General features: G+C 57.2%; 2 protein-coding genes across 2 annotated transcripts in view; both read left to right on the top strand.

Moving 5' to 3' along the window:
• Window positions 1-15,415, top strand: part of LOC142923944 (bifunctional 3'-5' exonuclease/ATP-dependent helicase WRN-like) — a 264,891-nt gene that overhangs the window by 14,064 nt on the left and 235,412 nt on the right. The window contains exons 5-7 of the mRNA XM_076064964.1: window positions 4,698-4,871; window positions 6,273-6,373; window positions 8,466-8,577. Of these exons, the coding sequence (XP_075921079.1) occupies window positions 4,698-4,871; window positions 6,273-6,373; window positions 8,466-8,577 (387 nt within the window). The remainder of the gene's footprint in view (window positions 1-4,697; window positions 4,872-6,272; window positions 6,374-8,465; window positions 8,578-15,415) is intronic.
• LOC142923943 (uncharacterized) lies at window positions 8,584-11,247 on the top strand (the record flags this gene model as incomplete). The annotated part of the gene is made up of 1 exon (XM_076064963.1): window positions 8,584-11,247. A coding segment is annotated over one exon (2,070 nt), but the record flags the coding sequence as incomplete, so codon positions are not given.

A 15,415-nucleotide genomic window follows, 5' to 3' on the forward strand; every position in this document is an offset into this window, starting at 1 on the left:
TGTCTAGTGACTAGTGAGTAGTCACTAGTGTCTAGTGGGGGCTGAGGGCCACAGCCAGGATACTTCGTGGGTCTGTAAGTGACTACTCACTAGACACTAGTGACTAGTCACTAGTCACTAGACACTAGTCACTAGTTACTAGTGACTAGTGTCTAGTGACTAGTGACTAGTGGGGGCTGAGGGCAACAGCCAGGATACTTCGTGGGTCTGTAAGTGACTACTCACTAGTCAGTAGTGACTAGTGACTAGACACTAGTCACTAGTCACTAGTGACTAGTCACTAGTCACTAGTCACTAGTGACTAGTGACTAGTGACTAGTGACTAGTCACTAGTGACTAGTGACTACTCACTAGTGTCTAGTGTCTAGTGGGGGCTGAGGGCGACAGCCAGGATACTTCGTGGGTCTGTAAGTGACTACACACTAGTCACTAGTCACTAGTGACTAGACACTAGTCACTAGTGACTAGTGTCTAGTGACTAGTGGGGGCTGAGGGCGACAGCCAGGATACTTCGTGGGTCTGTAAGTGACTAGTAGAGTGACTAGTGACTAGTGACTAGTCACTAGTGACTAGTCACTAGTGACTAGACACTAGTCACTAGTGACTACTCACTAGTATCTAGTGGGGGCTGAGGGCCACAGCCAGGATACTTCGTGGGTCTGTAAGTGACTAGATACTAGTCACTAGTCACTAGACACTAGTGACTAGTCACTAGTGTCTAGTCACTAGTGACTAGTCACTAGACACTAGTTACTAGTCACTAGTGACTAGACACTAGTGACTAGTGACTAGTTACTAGACACTAGTTACTAGTCACTAGTGACTAGACACTAGTCACTAGTGACTACTCACTAGTGTCTAGTGGGGGCTGAGGGCGACAGCCAGGATACTTCGTGGGTCTGTAAGTGACTACTCACTAGACACTAGTCACTAGTGACTAGACACTAGTCACTAGTGACTAGTGACTACTCACTAGTGACTAGTGTCTAGTGGGGGCTGAGGGCGACAGCCAGGATACTTCGTGGGTCTGTAAGTGACTAGACACTAGTCAGTAGTGACTAGACACTAGTGACTAGTCACTAGTGTCTAGTCACTAGTGACTAGTCACTAGACACTAGTTACTAGTCACTAGTGACTAGACACTAGTCACTAGTGACTAGTCACTAGACACTAGTTACTAGTCACTAGTGACTAGTCACTAGTGACTAGTCACTAGTGACTAGACACTAGTCACTAGTGACTAGTGACTACTCACTAGTGTCTAGTGTCTAGTGGGGGCTGAGGGCGACAGCCAGGATACTTCGTGGGTCTGTAAGTGACTACTCACTAGTCAGTAGTGACTAGTTACTAGTGACTAGTCACTAGTGACTAGTAACTAGTGACTAGTCACTAGTCACTAGTAACTAGTGACTAGTGGGGGCTGAGGGCCACAGCCAGGATACTTCGTGGGTCTGTAAGTGACTAGTAGAGTGACTAGTGACTAGTGACTAGTCACTAGTGACTAGTAACTAGTGACTAGTCACTAGTCACTAGTAACTAGTGACTAGTGACTAGTGGGGGCTGAGGGCCACAGCCAGGATACTTCGTGGGTCTGTAAGTGACTAGTAGAGTGACTAGTGACTAGTGACTAGTCACTAGTGACTAGTAACTAGTGACTAGACACTAGTCACTAGTGACTAGTGTCTAGTGTCTAGTGGGGGCTGAGGGCGACAGCCAGGATACTTCGTGGGTCTGTAAGTGACTACTCACTAGACACTAGTCACTAGTGACTAGACACTAGTCACTAGTGACTAGTGACTACTCACTAGTGACTAGTGTCTAGTGGGGGCTGAGGGCGACAGCCAGGATACTTCGTGGGTCTGTAAGTGACTAGACACTAGTCAGTAGTGACTAGACACTAGTGACTAGTCACTAGTGTCTAGTCACTAGTGACTAGTCACTAGACACTAGTTACTAGTCACTAGTGACTAGACACTAGTGACTAGTCACTAGTGACTAGTCACTAGTGACTAGACACTAGTCACTAGTGACTAGTGACTACTCACTAGTGTCTAGTGTCTAGTGGGGGCTGAGGGCGACAGCCAGGATACTTCGTGGGTCTGTAAGTGACTACTCACTAGTCAGTAGTGACTAGTTACTAGTGACTAGTCACTAGTGACTAGTAACTAGTGACTAGTCACTAGTCACTAGTAACTAGTGACTAGTGGGGGCTGAGGGCCACAGCCAGGATACTTCGTGGGTCTGTAAGTGACTAGTAGAGTGACTAGTGACTAGTGACTAGTCACTAGTGACTAGTAACTAGTGACTAGTCACTAGTCACTAGTAACTAGTGACTAGTGACTAGTGGGGGCTGAGGGCCACAGCCAGGATACTTCGTGGGTCTGTAAGTGACTAGTAGAGTGACTAGTGACTAGTGACTAGTCACTAGTGACTAGTAACTAGTGACTAGACACTAGTCACTAGTGACTAGTGTCTAGTGTCTAGTGGGGGCTGAGGGCCACAGCCAGGATACTTCGTGGGTCTGTAAGTGACTAGCGACACTAGTGACTAGTGACTAGTAACTAGTCACTAGTTACTAGTCACTAGTGACTAGTAACTAGTCACTAGTGACTAGTGGGGGCTGAGGGCGACAGCCAGGATACTTCGTGGGTCTGTAAGTGACTAGTAGAGTGACTAGTGACTAGACACTAGTTACTAATCACTAGTGACTAGTGACTAGTAACTAGTGACTAGTCACTAGTGACTAGTCACTAGTCACTAGTGACTAGTGGGGGCTGAGGGCCACAGCCAGGATACTTCGTGGGTCTGTAAGTGACTAGCGACACTAGTGACTAGTCACTAGTGACTAGTCACTAGTGACTAGTGTCTAGTGGGGGCTGAGGGCCACAGCCAGGATACTTCGTGGGTCTGTAAGTGACTAGTAGAGTGACTAGTCACTAGTCACTAGTGACTAGTCACGTGACTAGTCACGTGACTAGTGACACACCTTGTCACATGACTAGCGACACGCCTAGTCACATGACTAGTCACGTGACTAGTGACACGCCTAGTCACATGACTAGTCACGTGACTAGTCACATGACTAGTGACACGACTAGTGACACGACTAGTCACGTGACTAGTGACACGTCTAGTGACACGTCTAGTGACATGACTAGCGACACGCCTAGTCACGTGACTAGGCGTGTCACTAGTCACGTGACTAGTGACACGCCTAGTGACACGCCTAGTCACGTGACTGGTCACGTGACTAGGCGTGTCACTAGTCACGTGACTAGTGACACGTCTACTGACACGTCTAGTGACATGACTGGCGACACGCCTAGTCACGTGACTAGGCGTGTCACTAGTCACGTGACTAGTGACACGCCTAGTGACACGCCTAGTCACGTGACTGGTCACGTGACTAGGCGTGTCACTAGTCACGTGACTAGTGACACGCCTAGTGACACGCCTAGTCACGTGACTGGTCACGTGACTAGTGACACGCCTAGTCACGTGCCTAGCGACACGCCTAGTCACGTGACTGGTCACGTGACTAGGCGTGTCACTAGTCACGTGACTAGTGACACGCCTAGTGACACGCCTAGTCACGTGACTGGTCACGTGACTAGTGACACGCCTAGTCACGTGCCTAGCGACACGCCTAGTCACGTGACTGGTCACGTGACTAGGCGTGTCACTAGGCGTGTCACTAGTCACGTGACTAGTGACACGCCTAGTGACACGCCTAGTCACGTGACTAGTGACACGCCTAGTCACGTGCCTAGTGACACACCTAGTCACATGACTAGTCACGTGACTGGTCACATGACTAGTGACACGCCTAGTCACGTGACTGGTGACACGACTGGTCACATGACTAGTGACACGCCTAGTGACACGCCTAGTCACGTGACTGGTGACACGACTGGTCACATGACTAGTGACACGCCTAGTCACGTGACTGGTCACGTGACTAGCGACACGCCTAGTCACATGACTAGTGACGTGACTAGTGACACGCCTAGTCACGTGACTGGTCACATGACTAGCGACACGCCTAGTCACATGACTAGTGACACGCCTAGTCACATGACTAGTCACGTGACTAGCGACACGCCTAGTCACATGACTAGTGACACGCCTAGTCACGTGACTAGTGACACGCCTAGTCACATGACTAGTGACACGCCTAGTCACATGACTAGTGACACGACTAGTCACATGACTAGTCACGTGACTAGTCACGTGACTAGCGACACGCCTAGTCACATGACTAGTGACATGCCTAGTCACGTGACTGGTGACACGACTGGTCACATGACTAGCGACACGCCTAGTGACACGCCTAGTGACACGCCTAGTCACATGACTAGTGACACGCCTAGTCACATGACTAGTGACATGCCTAGTCACGTGACTGGTGACACGACTGGTCACATGACTAGTGACACGCCTAGTGACACGCCTAGTGACACGCCTAGTCACGTGACTGGTCACGTGACTAGGCGTGTCACTAGTCACATGACTAGTCACGTGCCTAGTGACACACCTAGTCACATGACTAGTCACGTGACTGGTCACGTGACTAGGCGTGTCACTAGTCACATGACTAGTCACGTGCCTAGTGACACACCTAGTGACACGCCTAGTCACGTGACTGGTGACACACCTAGTCACATGACTAGTCACGTGACTGGTCACGTGACCGCCAGCGAGTGCGCAGGGCCCCGGTCGCCTTGGCGTCGTCACCGCTGAGAGGCTGCGGCCGTCACCGTGGCAACGAGTGGTGGCTGTTGCTAGGGCGACGCCTCCTTCAGATGGGATACCTGGAGGAGCATTCTCCCCACCCCAAGAGGTTCATCATGGCCATGAGGGTGTCTGTTAAGGTGAGTCAGTCACTCAGTCAGTCAGTCAGTCAGTTAGTCAGTCAGTCAGTCAGTTAGTCAGTCAGTTAGTTAGTTAGTTAGTCAGTCAGTTAGTTAGTCAGTTAGTCAGTTAGTCAGTCACTCAGTCAGTCAGTCAATTAGTCAGTCAGTCAGTTAGTCAGTCACTCAGTCAGTCAGTCAATTAGTCAGTCGGTCACTCAGTCAGTCAGTTAGTCAGTTAGTCAGTCAGTCAGTCAGTTAGTCAGTTAGTCAGTCACTCAGTCAGTCACTCAGTCAGTCACTCAGTCAGTCAGTCAGGCACTCAGTCAGTCACTCAGTCAGTCACTCACTCAGTCAGTCAGTCTCTCAGTCAGTCACTCAGTCAGTCACTCAGTCAGTCAGTCACTCAGTTAGTCACTCAGTCACTCAGTCAGTCACTCAGTCAGTCACTCAGTCAGTCAGTCACTCTGTCACTCAGTCACTCAGTCAGTCACTCAGTCACTCAGTCAGTCACTCAGTCACTCAGTCAGTCACTCAGTCACTCAGTCAGTCTGTCACTCAGTCACTCAGTCAGTCACTCAGTCACTCAGTCAGTCACTCAGTCACTCAGTCAGTCACTCAGTCAGCCACTCACTCACTCAGTCAGTCACTCAGTCAGTCACTCAGTCAGTCACTCAGTCACTCAGTCAGTCAGTCACTCAGTCAGTCAGTCACTCACTCACCACTCACTCACCACTCACTCACCCTCCCACTCACTCACCCAATCACTCACCCACTCATCCACTCAATCACTCACTCACTCACCCTTCCACTCACCCACCCACTCACTCACCCACTCACTCACCCACTCACTCACTCACCCACTCACTCACTCACTCACCCACTCACTCACCCACTCACTCACTCACCCACTCACCCACTCACCCACTCACTCACCCACTCACCCACTCACCCACTCACTCACCCACTCACTCACCCACTCACCCACCCACTCACTCACTCACTCACCCACTCACTCACCCACTCACTCACTCACCCACTCACCCACTCACCCACTCACTCACTCACTCACCCACTCACCCACTCACTCACCCACTCACTCACCCACTCACCCACCCACTCACTCACCCACTCACTCACTCACCCACTCACCCACTCACTCACCCACTCACTCACCCACTCACTCACTCACTCACCCACTCACCCACTCACTCACCCACTCACTCACCCACTCACTCACTCACCCACTCACTCACTCAACCACTCACCCACTCACTCACCCACTCACTCACCCACTCGCTCACTCACTCACCCACTCACCCACTCAACTACTCACTCACCCACTCACTCACTCACTCACCCACTCACCTACTCAACTACTCACCCACTCACTCACCCACCCACTCACCCTCCTCACCCCAGGGTGAGCGTTGGCTCCGTGCGGTGGAGGATGGTTGCCGTGACTACGAGCCGATCCTCCTCACGTTGCCCATGGATACGGGCGCCTCCACAGCACCCATCCGGTAACCATGGCAACGAGTTGTGGTGCTTGTTGCTGATTGGCCGATTGCCTCTCTCCCTCTCGCTGCGCTCTGATTGGCTGCCTGCGTCTCTGTGCTGTGATTGGTCATCTCGGGCCTCTCTTGCTGCACTCCCATTGGCCGCCTGCTGCCTCTCTCACTGCGATCTGATTGGCTGGCTGTATTTAACCCCCTGTACTCTGATTGGCCAGCTGTATCTCTGCGCTGATTGGATAGATGTGTACCTCTCTCTCTCTCTTTCCTTGCAATCTGATTGGGCGGCTTCTATCTCATGCTGCTCTCTGATTGGCTCACTACGTCTATCTGCCACGCTCTGATTGGCTGACTACGTTTCTCCCTGCTCTCTGATTGGCTGACTAACGTCTCTCCCTGATTGGCTGACTAACGTCTCTCCCTGCTCTCTGATTGGCTGACTAACGTCTCTCTCTGCTCTCTGATTGGCTGACTAACGTCTCTCCCTGCTCTCTGATTGGCTGACTAACGTCTCTCCCTGATTGGCTGACTAACGTCTCTCCCTGCTCCCTGATTGGCTGACTAACGTCTCTCCCTGCTCTCTGATTGGCTGACTAACGTCTCTCTCTGATTGGCTGACTAACGTCTCTCCCTGCTCTCTGATTGGCTGACTAACGTCTCTCCCTGACTGGATGACTAACGTCTCTCCCTGCTCTCTGATTGGCTGACTAACGTCTCTCCCTGACTGGATGACTAACGTCTCTCCCTGCTCTCTGATTGGCTGACTAACGTCTCTCCCTGCTCTCTGATTGGCTGACTAACGTCTCTCCCTGCTCTCTGATTGGCTGACTAACGTCTCTCCCTGCTCTCTAATTGGCTGACTAACGTCTCTCCCTGCGCTCTGATTGGCTGACTAACGTCTCTCCCTGCTCTCTGATTGGCCGACTAACGTCTCTCCCTGCTCTCTGATTGGCTGACTAACGTCTCTCCCTGCGCTCTGATTGGCTGACTAACGCCTCTCCCTGATTGGCTGACTAACGTCTCTTCCTGCTCTCTGATTGGCTGACTAACGTCTCTCCCTGCTCTCTGATTGGCTGACTAACGTCTCTCCCTGATTGGCTGACTAACGTCTCTCCCTGCTCCCTGATTGGCTGACTAACGTCTCTCCCTGCTCTCTGATTGGCTGACTACGTCTCTCCCTGATTGGCTGACTAACGTCTCTCTCTGCTCTCTGATTGGCTGACTAACGTCTCTCCCTGATTGGATGACTAACGTCTCTCCCTGCTCTCTGATTGGCTGACTAACGTCTCTCTCTGCTCTCTGATTGGCTGACTAACGTCTCTCCCTGCTCTCTGATTGGCTAACTAACGTCTCTCCCTGATTGGCTGACTAACGTCTCTCCCTGCTTCCTGATTGGCTGACTAACGTCTCTCCCTGCTCTCTGATTGGCTGACTAACGTCTCTCCCTGCTCTCTGATTGGCTGACTAACGTCTCTCCCTGCTCTCTGATTGGCTGACTAACGTCTCTCCCTGCGCTCTGATTGGCTGACTAACGTCTCTCCCTGCTCTCTGATTGGCTGACTAACGTCTCTCCCTGCTCTCTGATTGGCCGACTAACATCTCTCCCTGCTCTCTGATTGGCTGACTAACGTCTCTCCCTGCGCTCTGATTGGCTGACTAACGTCTCTCCCTGCTCTCTGATTGGCTGACTAACGTCTCTCCCTGCTCTCTGATTGGCCGACTAACGTCTCTCCCTGCCCCCTGATTGGCTGACTACGTCTCTCCCTGCTCTCTGATTGGCTGACTAACGCCTCTCCCTGATTGGCTGACTAACGTCTCTTCCTGCTCTCTGATTGGCTGACTAACGTCTCTCCCTGCTCTCTGATTGGCTGACTAACGTCTCTCCCTGATTGGCTGACTAACGTCTCTCCCTGCTCCCTGATTGGCTGACTAACGTCTCTCCCTGCTCTCTGATTAAATGACTAACGTCTCTCTCTGATTGGCTGACTAACGTCTCTGTCTGCTCTCTGATTGGCTGACTAACGTCTCTCTCTGATTGGCTGACTAACGTCTCTCTCTGATTGGCCGACTAACGTCTCTCCCTGCTCTCTGATTGGCCCAGGCACCGGGCGGCCAAGCCGGTCGCCCTGGCAACGGCGCGGGGCACCGAGGCGTCTCGGACGCCCACGGAGACGGCAGCGGCGGCGGAGAAGTCCCCAGAGACACTCAGACAGGTGGGAGCCACGCCCCTCACTCACAGCCACGCCCCTCACTCACAGCCACGCCCCCAACTCACAGCCACGCCCCCAACTCACAGCCACGCCCCTCAGCGACAGCCACGTCCCTTCACTCACAGTCACGCCCCTCAGCCACAGCCACGCCCCTCACTCACAGCCACGCCCCTCACTCACAGCCATGCCCCTCACTCACAGCCACGCCCCCAACTCACAGCCACGCCCCTCACTCACAGCCACGTCCCTTACTCACAGCCACGCCCCTCACTCACAGCCACGCCCCCAACTCACAGCCACGCCCCTCAGCCACAGCCACGCCCCTCACTCACAGCCACGTCCCTTACTCACAGCCACGCCCCCAACTCACAGCCACGCCCCTCAGCCACAGCCACGCCCCTCACTCACAGCCATGCCCCTTACTCACAGCCATGCCCCTCAGCCACGCCCCTCACTCACAGCCACGTCCCTTACTCACAGCCACGCCCCCAACTCACAGCCACGCCCCTCAGCCACAGCCACGCCCCTCACTCACAGCCACGTCCCTTACTCACAGCCACGCCCCCAACTCACAGCCACGCCCCTCAGCCACAGCCACGCCCCTCACTCACAGCCACGCCCCTTACTCACAGCCACGCCCCTCAGCCACGCCTCTCACTCACAGCCACGCCCCTCACTCACGGCCACGCCCCTCACTCACAGCCACGCCCCTCAGCCACAGCCACGCCCCTCACTCACAGCCACGCCCCTTACTCACAGCCACGCCGCTCAGCCACGCTCCTCACTCACAGCCACGCCCCCAACTCACAGCCACGCCCCTCAGCCACGCCCCTCACTCACAGCCACGCCCCCAACTCACAGCCACGCCCCTCAGCCACGCCCCTCAGCCACGCCCCTCACTCACAGCCACGCCCCTCACTCACAGCCACGCTCCTTACTCACAGCCACGCCCCTCAGCCACGCCCCTCACTCACAGCCACGCCCCTCACTCACAGCCACGCCCCTTACTCACAGCCACGCCCCACAGCCACGCTCCTCACTCACAGCCACGCCCCCAACTCACAGCCATGCCCCTCACTCACAGCCACGCCCCTCACTCACAGCCACGCCCCTTACTCACAGCCACGCCCCTCAGCAACGCCCCTTACTCACAGCCACGCCCCTCAGCCACGCCCCTCACTCACAGCCACGCCCCTCACTCACAGCCACGCCCCTCAGCCACAGCCACGCCCCTCTGCCACGCCCCTCAGCCACGTCCCTCACTCACAGCCACGCCCCTCACTCACAGCCACGTCCCTCAGCCACGCCACTCACTCACAGCCACGCCTCTCAGCCACGCCCCTCACTCACAGCCACGCCCCTCACTCACAGCCACGCCCCTCAGCCACGCCCCTTACTCACAGCCACGCCTCTAACTCACAGCCACGCCCCTCAGCCACGCCCCTTACCCACAGCCACGCCCCTCACTCACAGCCACGCCCCTCAGCCACGCCCCTCACTCATAGCCTCGCCCCTCACTCACAGCCACGCCCCTTACTCACAGCCACGCCCCTCACTCACAGCCACGCCTCTCAGCCACGCCCCTCACTCACAGCCACGCCCCTCACACACAGCCACGCCCCTCACTCACAGCCACGCCCATCACTCACAGCCACGCCCCTCACTCACAGCCACGCCCCTCACTCACAGCCACGCCCCTCAGCCACGTCCCTCACTCACAGCCACGCCCCTCAGCCACGCCTTTCACAGCCACGCCCCTCAGCCACGCCCCTCAGCCACGCCCCTCAGCCACGCCCCTCAGCCACGCCCCTCACTCACAGTCACGCCCCTCACTCAAAACCACGCCCCTCACTCACAGCCACGCCCCTCAGCCACGCCCCTCAGCCACGCCCCTCACTCACAGCCACGCCCCTCACAGCCACGCCCCTCAGCCACGCCCCTCACTCACAGCCACGCCCCTTAGCCACGCCCCTCACTCACAGCCACGCCCCTCACAGCCACGCCCCTCACTCACAGCCACGCCCCTCACTCACAGCCACGCCCCTCAGCCACGCCCCTTACTCACAGCCACGCCCCTAACTCTCAGCCACGCCCCTCATTCACAGCCACGCCCCTCACAGCCACGCCCCTCGGCCACGCCCCTCACTCACAGCCACGCCCCTCACTCACAGCCACGCCCCTCACTCACAGCCACGCCCCTTACTCATAGCCACGCCCCTCACTCACAGCAACGCCCCTCACTCACAGCCACGCTCCTCAGCCACAGCCACGCCCCTCAGCCACGTCCCTCACTCACAGCCAGGCCTCTCACGAACAGCCACGCCCCTCAGCCACGCCTTTCACAGCCACGCCCCTCAGCCACGCCCCTTACTCACAGCCACGCCCCTCACTCAGCCACGCCCCTTACGCACAGCCACGCCCCTCAGCTCTTGGCCTAGCCCCCAGGCTCTTGGCCTATCCCCCCGGCTCTTGGCCTAGCCCCAGGCTTCTAGGCCTAGCCCCCAGGCTCCGGGCCTATCCCCCGGCGTCTAGGCCTAGCCCCCAGGCTTCTAGGCCTAGCCCCCAGGCTTCTAGGCCTAGCCCCCAGGCTCTAGGCCTAGCCCCCAGGCTCTAGGCCTAGCTCCAGGCTCTAGGCCTAGCCCCAGGCTCTAGGCCTAGCCCCAGGCTCTTGGCCTAGCCCCCAGGCTCTAGGCCTAGCCCCAGGCTCTAGGCCTAGTCCCAGGCCTCTAGGCCTAGCCCCAGGCTTCTAGGCCTAGCCCCAGGCTCTAGGCCTAGCCCCAGGCTCTAGGCCTAGCCCCAGGCTTCTAGGCCTAGCCCCAGGCTCTAGGCCTAGCCCCAGGCCTAGCCCCAGGCCTAACCCCAGGCTTCCAGGCCTAGCCCCCAGGCTCTAGGCCTAGCCCCAGGCCTAGCCCCAGGCTTCTAGGTCTAGCCCCCAGGCTTCCAGGCCTAGCCCCCAGGCTTCCAGGCCTAGCCCAAGGCTTCTAGGCTTAGCCCCAGGCCTAGCCCCAGGCTCTAGGCCTAGCCCCAGGCTCTTGGCCTAGCCCCCAGGCTTCCAGGCCTAGCCCAAGGCTTCTAGGCTTAGCCCCAGGCCTAGCCCCAGGCTCTAGGCCTAGCCCCAGACTCTAGGCCTATCCCCAGGCCTCTAGGCCTAGCCCCAGGCTTCTAGGCCTAGCCCCAGGCTCTAGGCCTAGCCCCAGGCTCTAGGCCTAGCCCCAGGCTTCTAGGCCTAGCCCCAGACTCTAGGCCTAGCCCCAGGCCTAGCCCCAGGCCTAGCCCCAGGCTTCCAGGCCTAGCCCCCAGGCTTCCAGGCCTAGCCCAAGGCTTCTAGGCTTAGCCCCAGGCCTAGCCCCAGGCTCTAGGCCTAGCCCCAGGCTCTTGGCCTAGCCCCCAGGCTTCCAGGCCTAGCCCAAGGCTTCTAGGCTTAGCCCCAGGCCTAGCCCCAGGCTCTAGGCCTAGCCCCAGACTCTAGGCCTATCCCCAGGCCTCTAGGCCTAGCCCCAGGCTTCTAGGCCTAGCCCCAGGCTCTAGGCCTAGCCCCAGGCTCTAGGCCTAGCCCCAGGCTTCTAGGCCTAGCCCCAGACTCTAGGCCTAGCCCCAGGCCTAGCCCCAGGCCTAGCCCCAGGCTTCCAGGCCTAGCCCCCAGGCTCTAGGCCTAGCCCCAGGCCTAGCCCCAGGCTTCTAGGTCTAGCCCCCAGGCTTCCAGGCCTAGCCCCCAGGCTTCCAGACCTAGCCCAAGGCTTCTAGGCTTAGCCCCAGGCCTAGCCCCAGGCTCTAGGCCTAGCCCCAGGCTCTTGGCCTAGCCCCCAGGCTTCCAGGCCTAGCCCAAGTCTTCTAGGCTTAGCCCCAGGCCTAGCCCCAGGCTCTTGGCCTAGCCCCAGACTCTAGGCCTAGCCCCAGGCCTCTAGGCCTAGCCCCAGGCTTCTAGGCCTAGCCCCAGGCTCTAGGCCTAGCCCCAGGCCTAGCCCCAGGCTTCCAGGCCTAGCCCCCAGGCTCTAGGCCTAGCCCCAGGCCTAGCCCCAGGCTTCTAGGTCTAGCCCCCAGGCTTCCAGGCCTAGCCCCCAGGCTTCAAGGCCTAGCCCAAGGCTTCTAGGCCTAGCCCCAGGCCTAGCCCCCAGGCTCTAGGCCTAGGCCCCAGGCTTCCAGGCCTAGCCCCAGGCTCTAGGCCTAGCCCCCAGGCTTCCAGGCCTAGCCCCCAGGCTTCCAGGCCTAGCCCCAGGCTCTAGGCCTAGGCCCCAGGCTTCCAGGCCTAGCCCCCAGGCTTCCAGGCCTAGCCCCCAGGCTTCCAGACCTAGCCCCAGGCCTAGCCCCCAGGCTCTAGGCCTAGGCCCCAGGCTTCCAGGCCTAGCCCCCAGGCTTCCAGGCCTAGCCCCCAGGCTTCCAGGCCTACCCCAAGGCTTCTAGGCCTAGCCCCAGGCCTAGCCCCCAGGCTCTAGGCCTAGGCCCCAGGCTTCCAGGCCTAGCCCAAGGCTTCTAGGCCTAGCCCCAGGCCTAGCCCCCAGGCTCTAGGCCTAGGCCCCAGGCTTCCAGGCCTAGCCACAGGCTTCTAGGCCTAGCGCCAGGCTTCCAGGCCTAGCCCCCAGGCTTCCAGGCCTACCCCAAGGCTTCTAGGCCTAGCCGCAGGCCTAACCCCCAGGCTCTAGGCCTAGGCCCCAGGCTTCCAGGCCTAGCCCCCAGGCTTCCAGGCCTAGTGCCCAGGCTTCCAGGCCTAGCCCCCAGGCTTCCAGGCCTAGCCCCAGGCCTAGCCCCCAGGCTTCCAGGCCTAGCCCCCAGGCTTCCAGGCCTAGCCCCCAGGCTCTATGCCTAGGCCCCAGGCTTCCAGGCCTAGGCCCCAGGCTTCCAGGCCTAGCCCCAGGCCTAGCCCCCAAGCTCTAGGCCTAGGCCCCAGGCTTCTAGGCCTAGCCGCAGGCTTCTAGGCCTAGCCCCAGGCTTCTAGGCCTAGCGCCCAGGCTTCCAGGCCTACCCCAAGGCTTCTAGGCCTAGCCGCAGGCCTAGCCCCCAGGCTTCCAGGCCTAGCCCCCAGGCTTCCAGGCCTAGCCCCCAGGCTTCCAGGCCTAGCCCCCAGGCTTCCAGGCCTACCCCAAGGCTTCTAGGCCTAGCCGCAGGCCTAGCCCCCAGGCTCTAGGCCTAGGCCCCAGGCTTCCAGGCCTAGCCCCCAGGCTTCCAGGCCTAGCCCCCAGGCTTCCAGGCCTAGCGCCCAGGCTTCCAGGCCTACCCCAAGGCTTCAAGGCCTAGCCGCAGGCCTAGCCCCCAGGCTCTAGGCCTAGCCCCCAGGCTTCCAGGCCTAGCCCCCAGGCTTCCAGGCCTAGCCCCCAGGCTTCCAGGCCTACCCCAAGGCTTCTAGGCCTAGCCGCAGGCCTAGCCCCCAGGCTCTAGGCCTAGGCCCCAGGCTTCCAGGCCTAGCCCCCAGGCTTCCAGGCCTAGCCCCCAGGCTTCCAGGCCTAGCTCCCAGGCTTGAAGGCCTAGCCCAAGGCTTCTAGGCCTAGCCCCAGGCCTAGCCCCCAGGCTCTAGGCCTATTCCCCAGGCTTCCAGGCCTAGCCCCCAGGCTTCCAGGCCTAGCCCACAGGCTTCCAGGCCTAGCCCCCAGGCTTCCAGGCCTAGCCCCCAGGCTTCCAGGCCTAGCCCCCAGGCTTCCAGGCCTAGCCCCCAATTGCTTCTAGGCCTAGCCCCAGGCCTAGCCCCCAGGCTCTAGGCCTAGGCCCCAGGCTTCCAGGCCTAGCCCCAGGCTTCTAGGCCTAGCGCCCAGGCTTCCAGGCCTACCCCAAGGCTTCTAGGCCTAGCCCCAGGCCTAGCCCCCAGGCTCTAGGCCTAGGCCCCAGGCTTCCAGGCCTAGCCACAGGCTTCTAGGCCTAGCGCCAGGCTCCGTCCCAGGCGTGGGCAAAGTTTCGGCCCCCGGGCCGAACTTTTGGGCTTTTTAATCCGGGCCGCCGAACTTCCCCAGATATTATTATTATTCTTGATTTAAAGCTTTCGTGGCTGCAGGGATTCATATTGTTGGTTCTTTGGGTAAAGTCACCACCGTGTATCTATGTGTATATATCTGTGTGTATCTCTCTGTGTGTATATATCTCTATCTCTATGTGTATATCTCTATGTATCTCTGTGTGTGTATATCTCTGTGTATCTATGTGTATATCTCTGTATCTCTGTGTGTCTCTGTATCTCTGTGTATCTCTGTGTGTATCTCTGTGTATCTATGTGTATATCTCTATGTATCTCTGTGTATCTCTGTATCTCTATGTATCTCTGTGTGTATCTCTGTGTATCTCTGTGTGTGTATATATCTCTGTGTATCTATGTGTATATCTCTATGTATCTCTGTGTATCTCTGTATCTCTTTGTATCTCTGTGTGTATCTCTGTGTGTATCTCTGTGTGTATGTATCTCTGTGTATCTATGTGTATCTCTCTGTGTATCTCTGTGTGTGTATCTCTCTGTGTATCTCTGTGTGTGTATCTCTCTGTGTGTATCTCTCTGTGTGTATATATCTCTATCTCTATGTGTATATCTCTATGTATCTCTGTGTGTGTATATATCTCTGTGTATCTATGTGTATATCTCTGTATCTCTGTGTGTCTCTGTATCTCTGTGTATCTCTGTGTGTATCTCTGTGTATCTATGTGTATATCTCTATGTATCTCTGTATCTCTATGTATCTCTGTGTGTATCTCTGTGTATCTCTGTGTGTGTATATATCTCTGTGTATCTATGTGTATATCTCTATGTATCTCTGTGTATCTCTGTATCTCTTTGTATCTCTGTGTGTATCTCTGTGTGTATCTCTGTGTGTATGTATCTCTGTGTATCTATGTGTATCTCTCTGTGTATCTCTGTGTGTGTATC

The sequence above is a fragment of the Petromyzon marinus genome, unplaced genomic scaffold (assembly GCF_048934315.1).
Source record: "Petromyzon marinus isolate PM22_M1 ecotype Great Lakes invasive population unplaced genomic scaffold, UKy_Petmar_22M1.pri1.0 PM_Scaffold_92, whole genome shotgun sequence".
Lineage (NCBI taxonomy): Eukaryota > Metazoa > Chordata > Hyperoartia > Petromyzontiformes > Petromyzontidae > Petromyzon > Petromyzon marinus.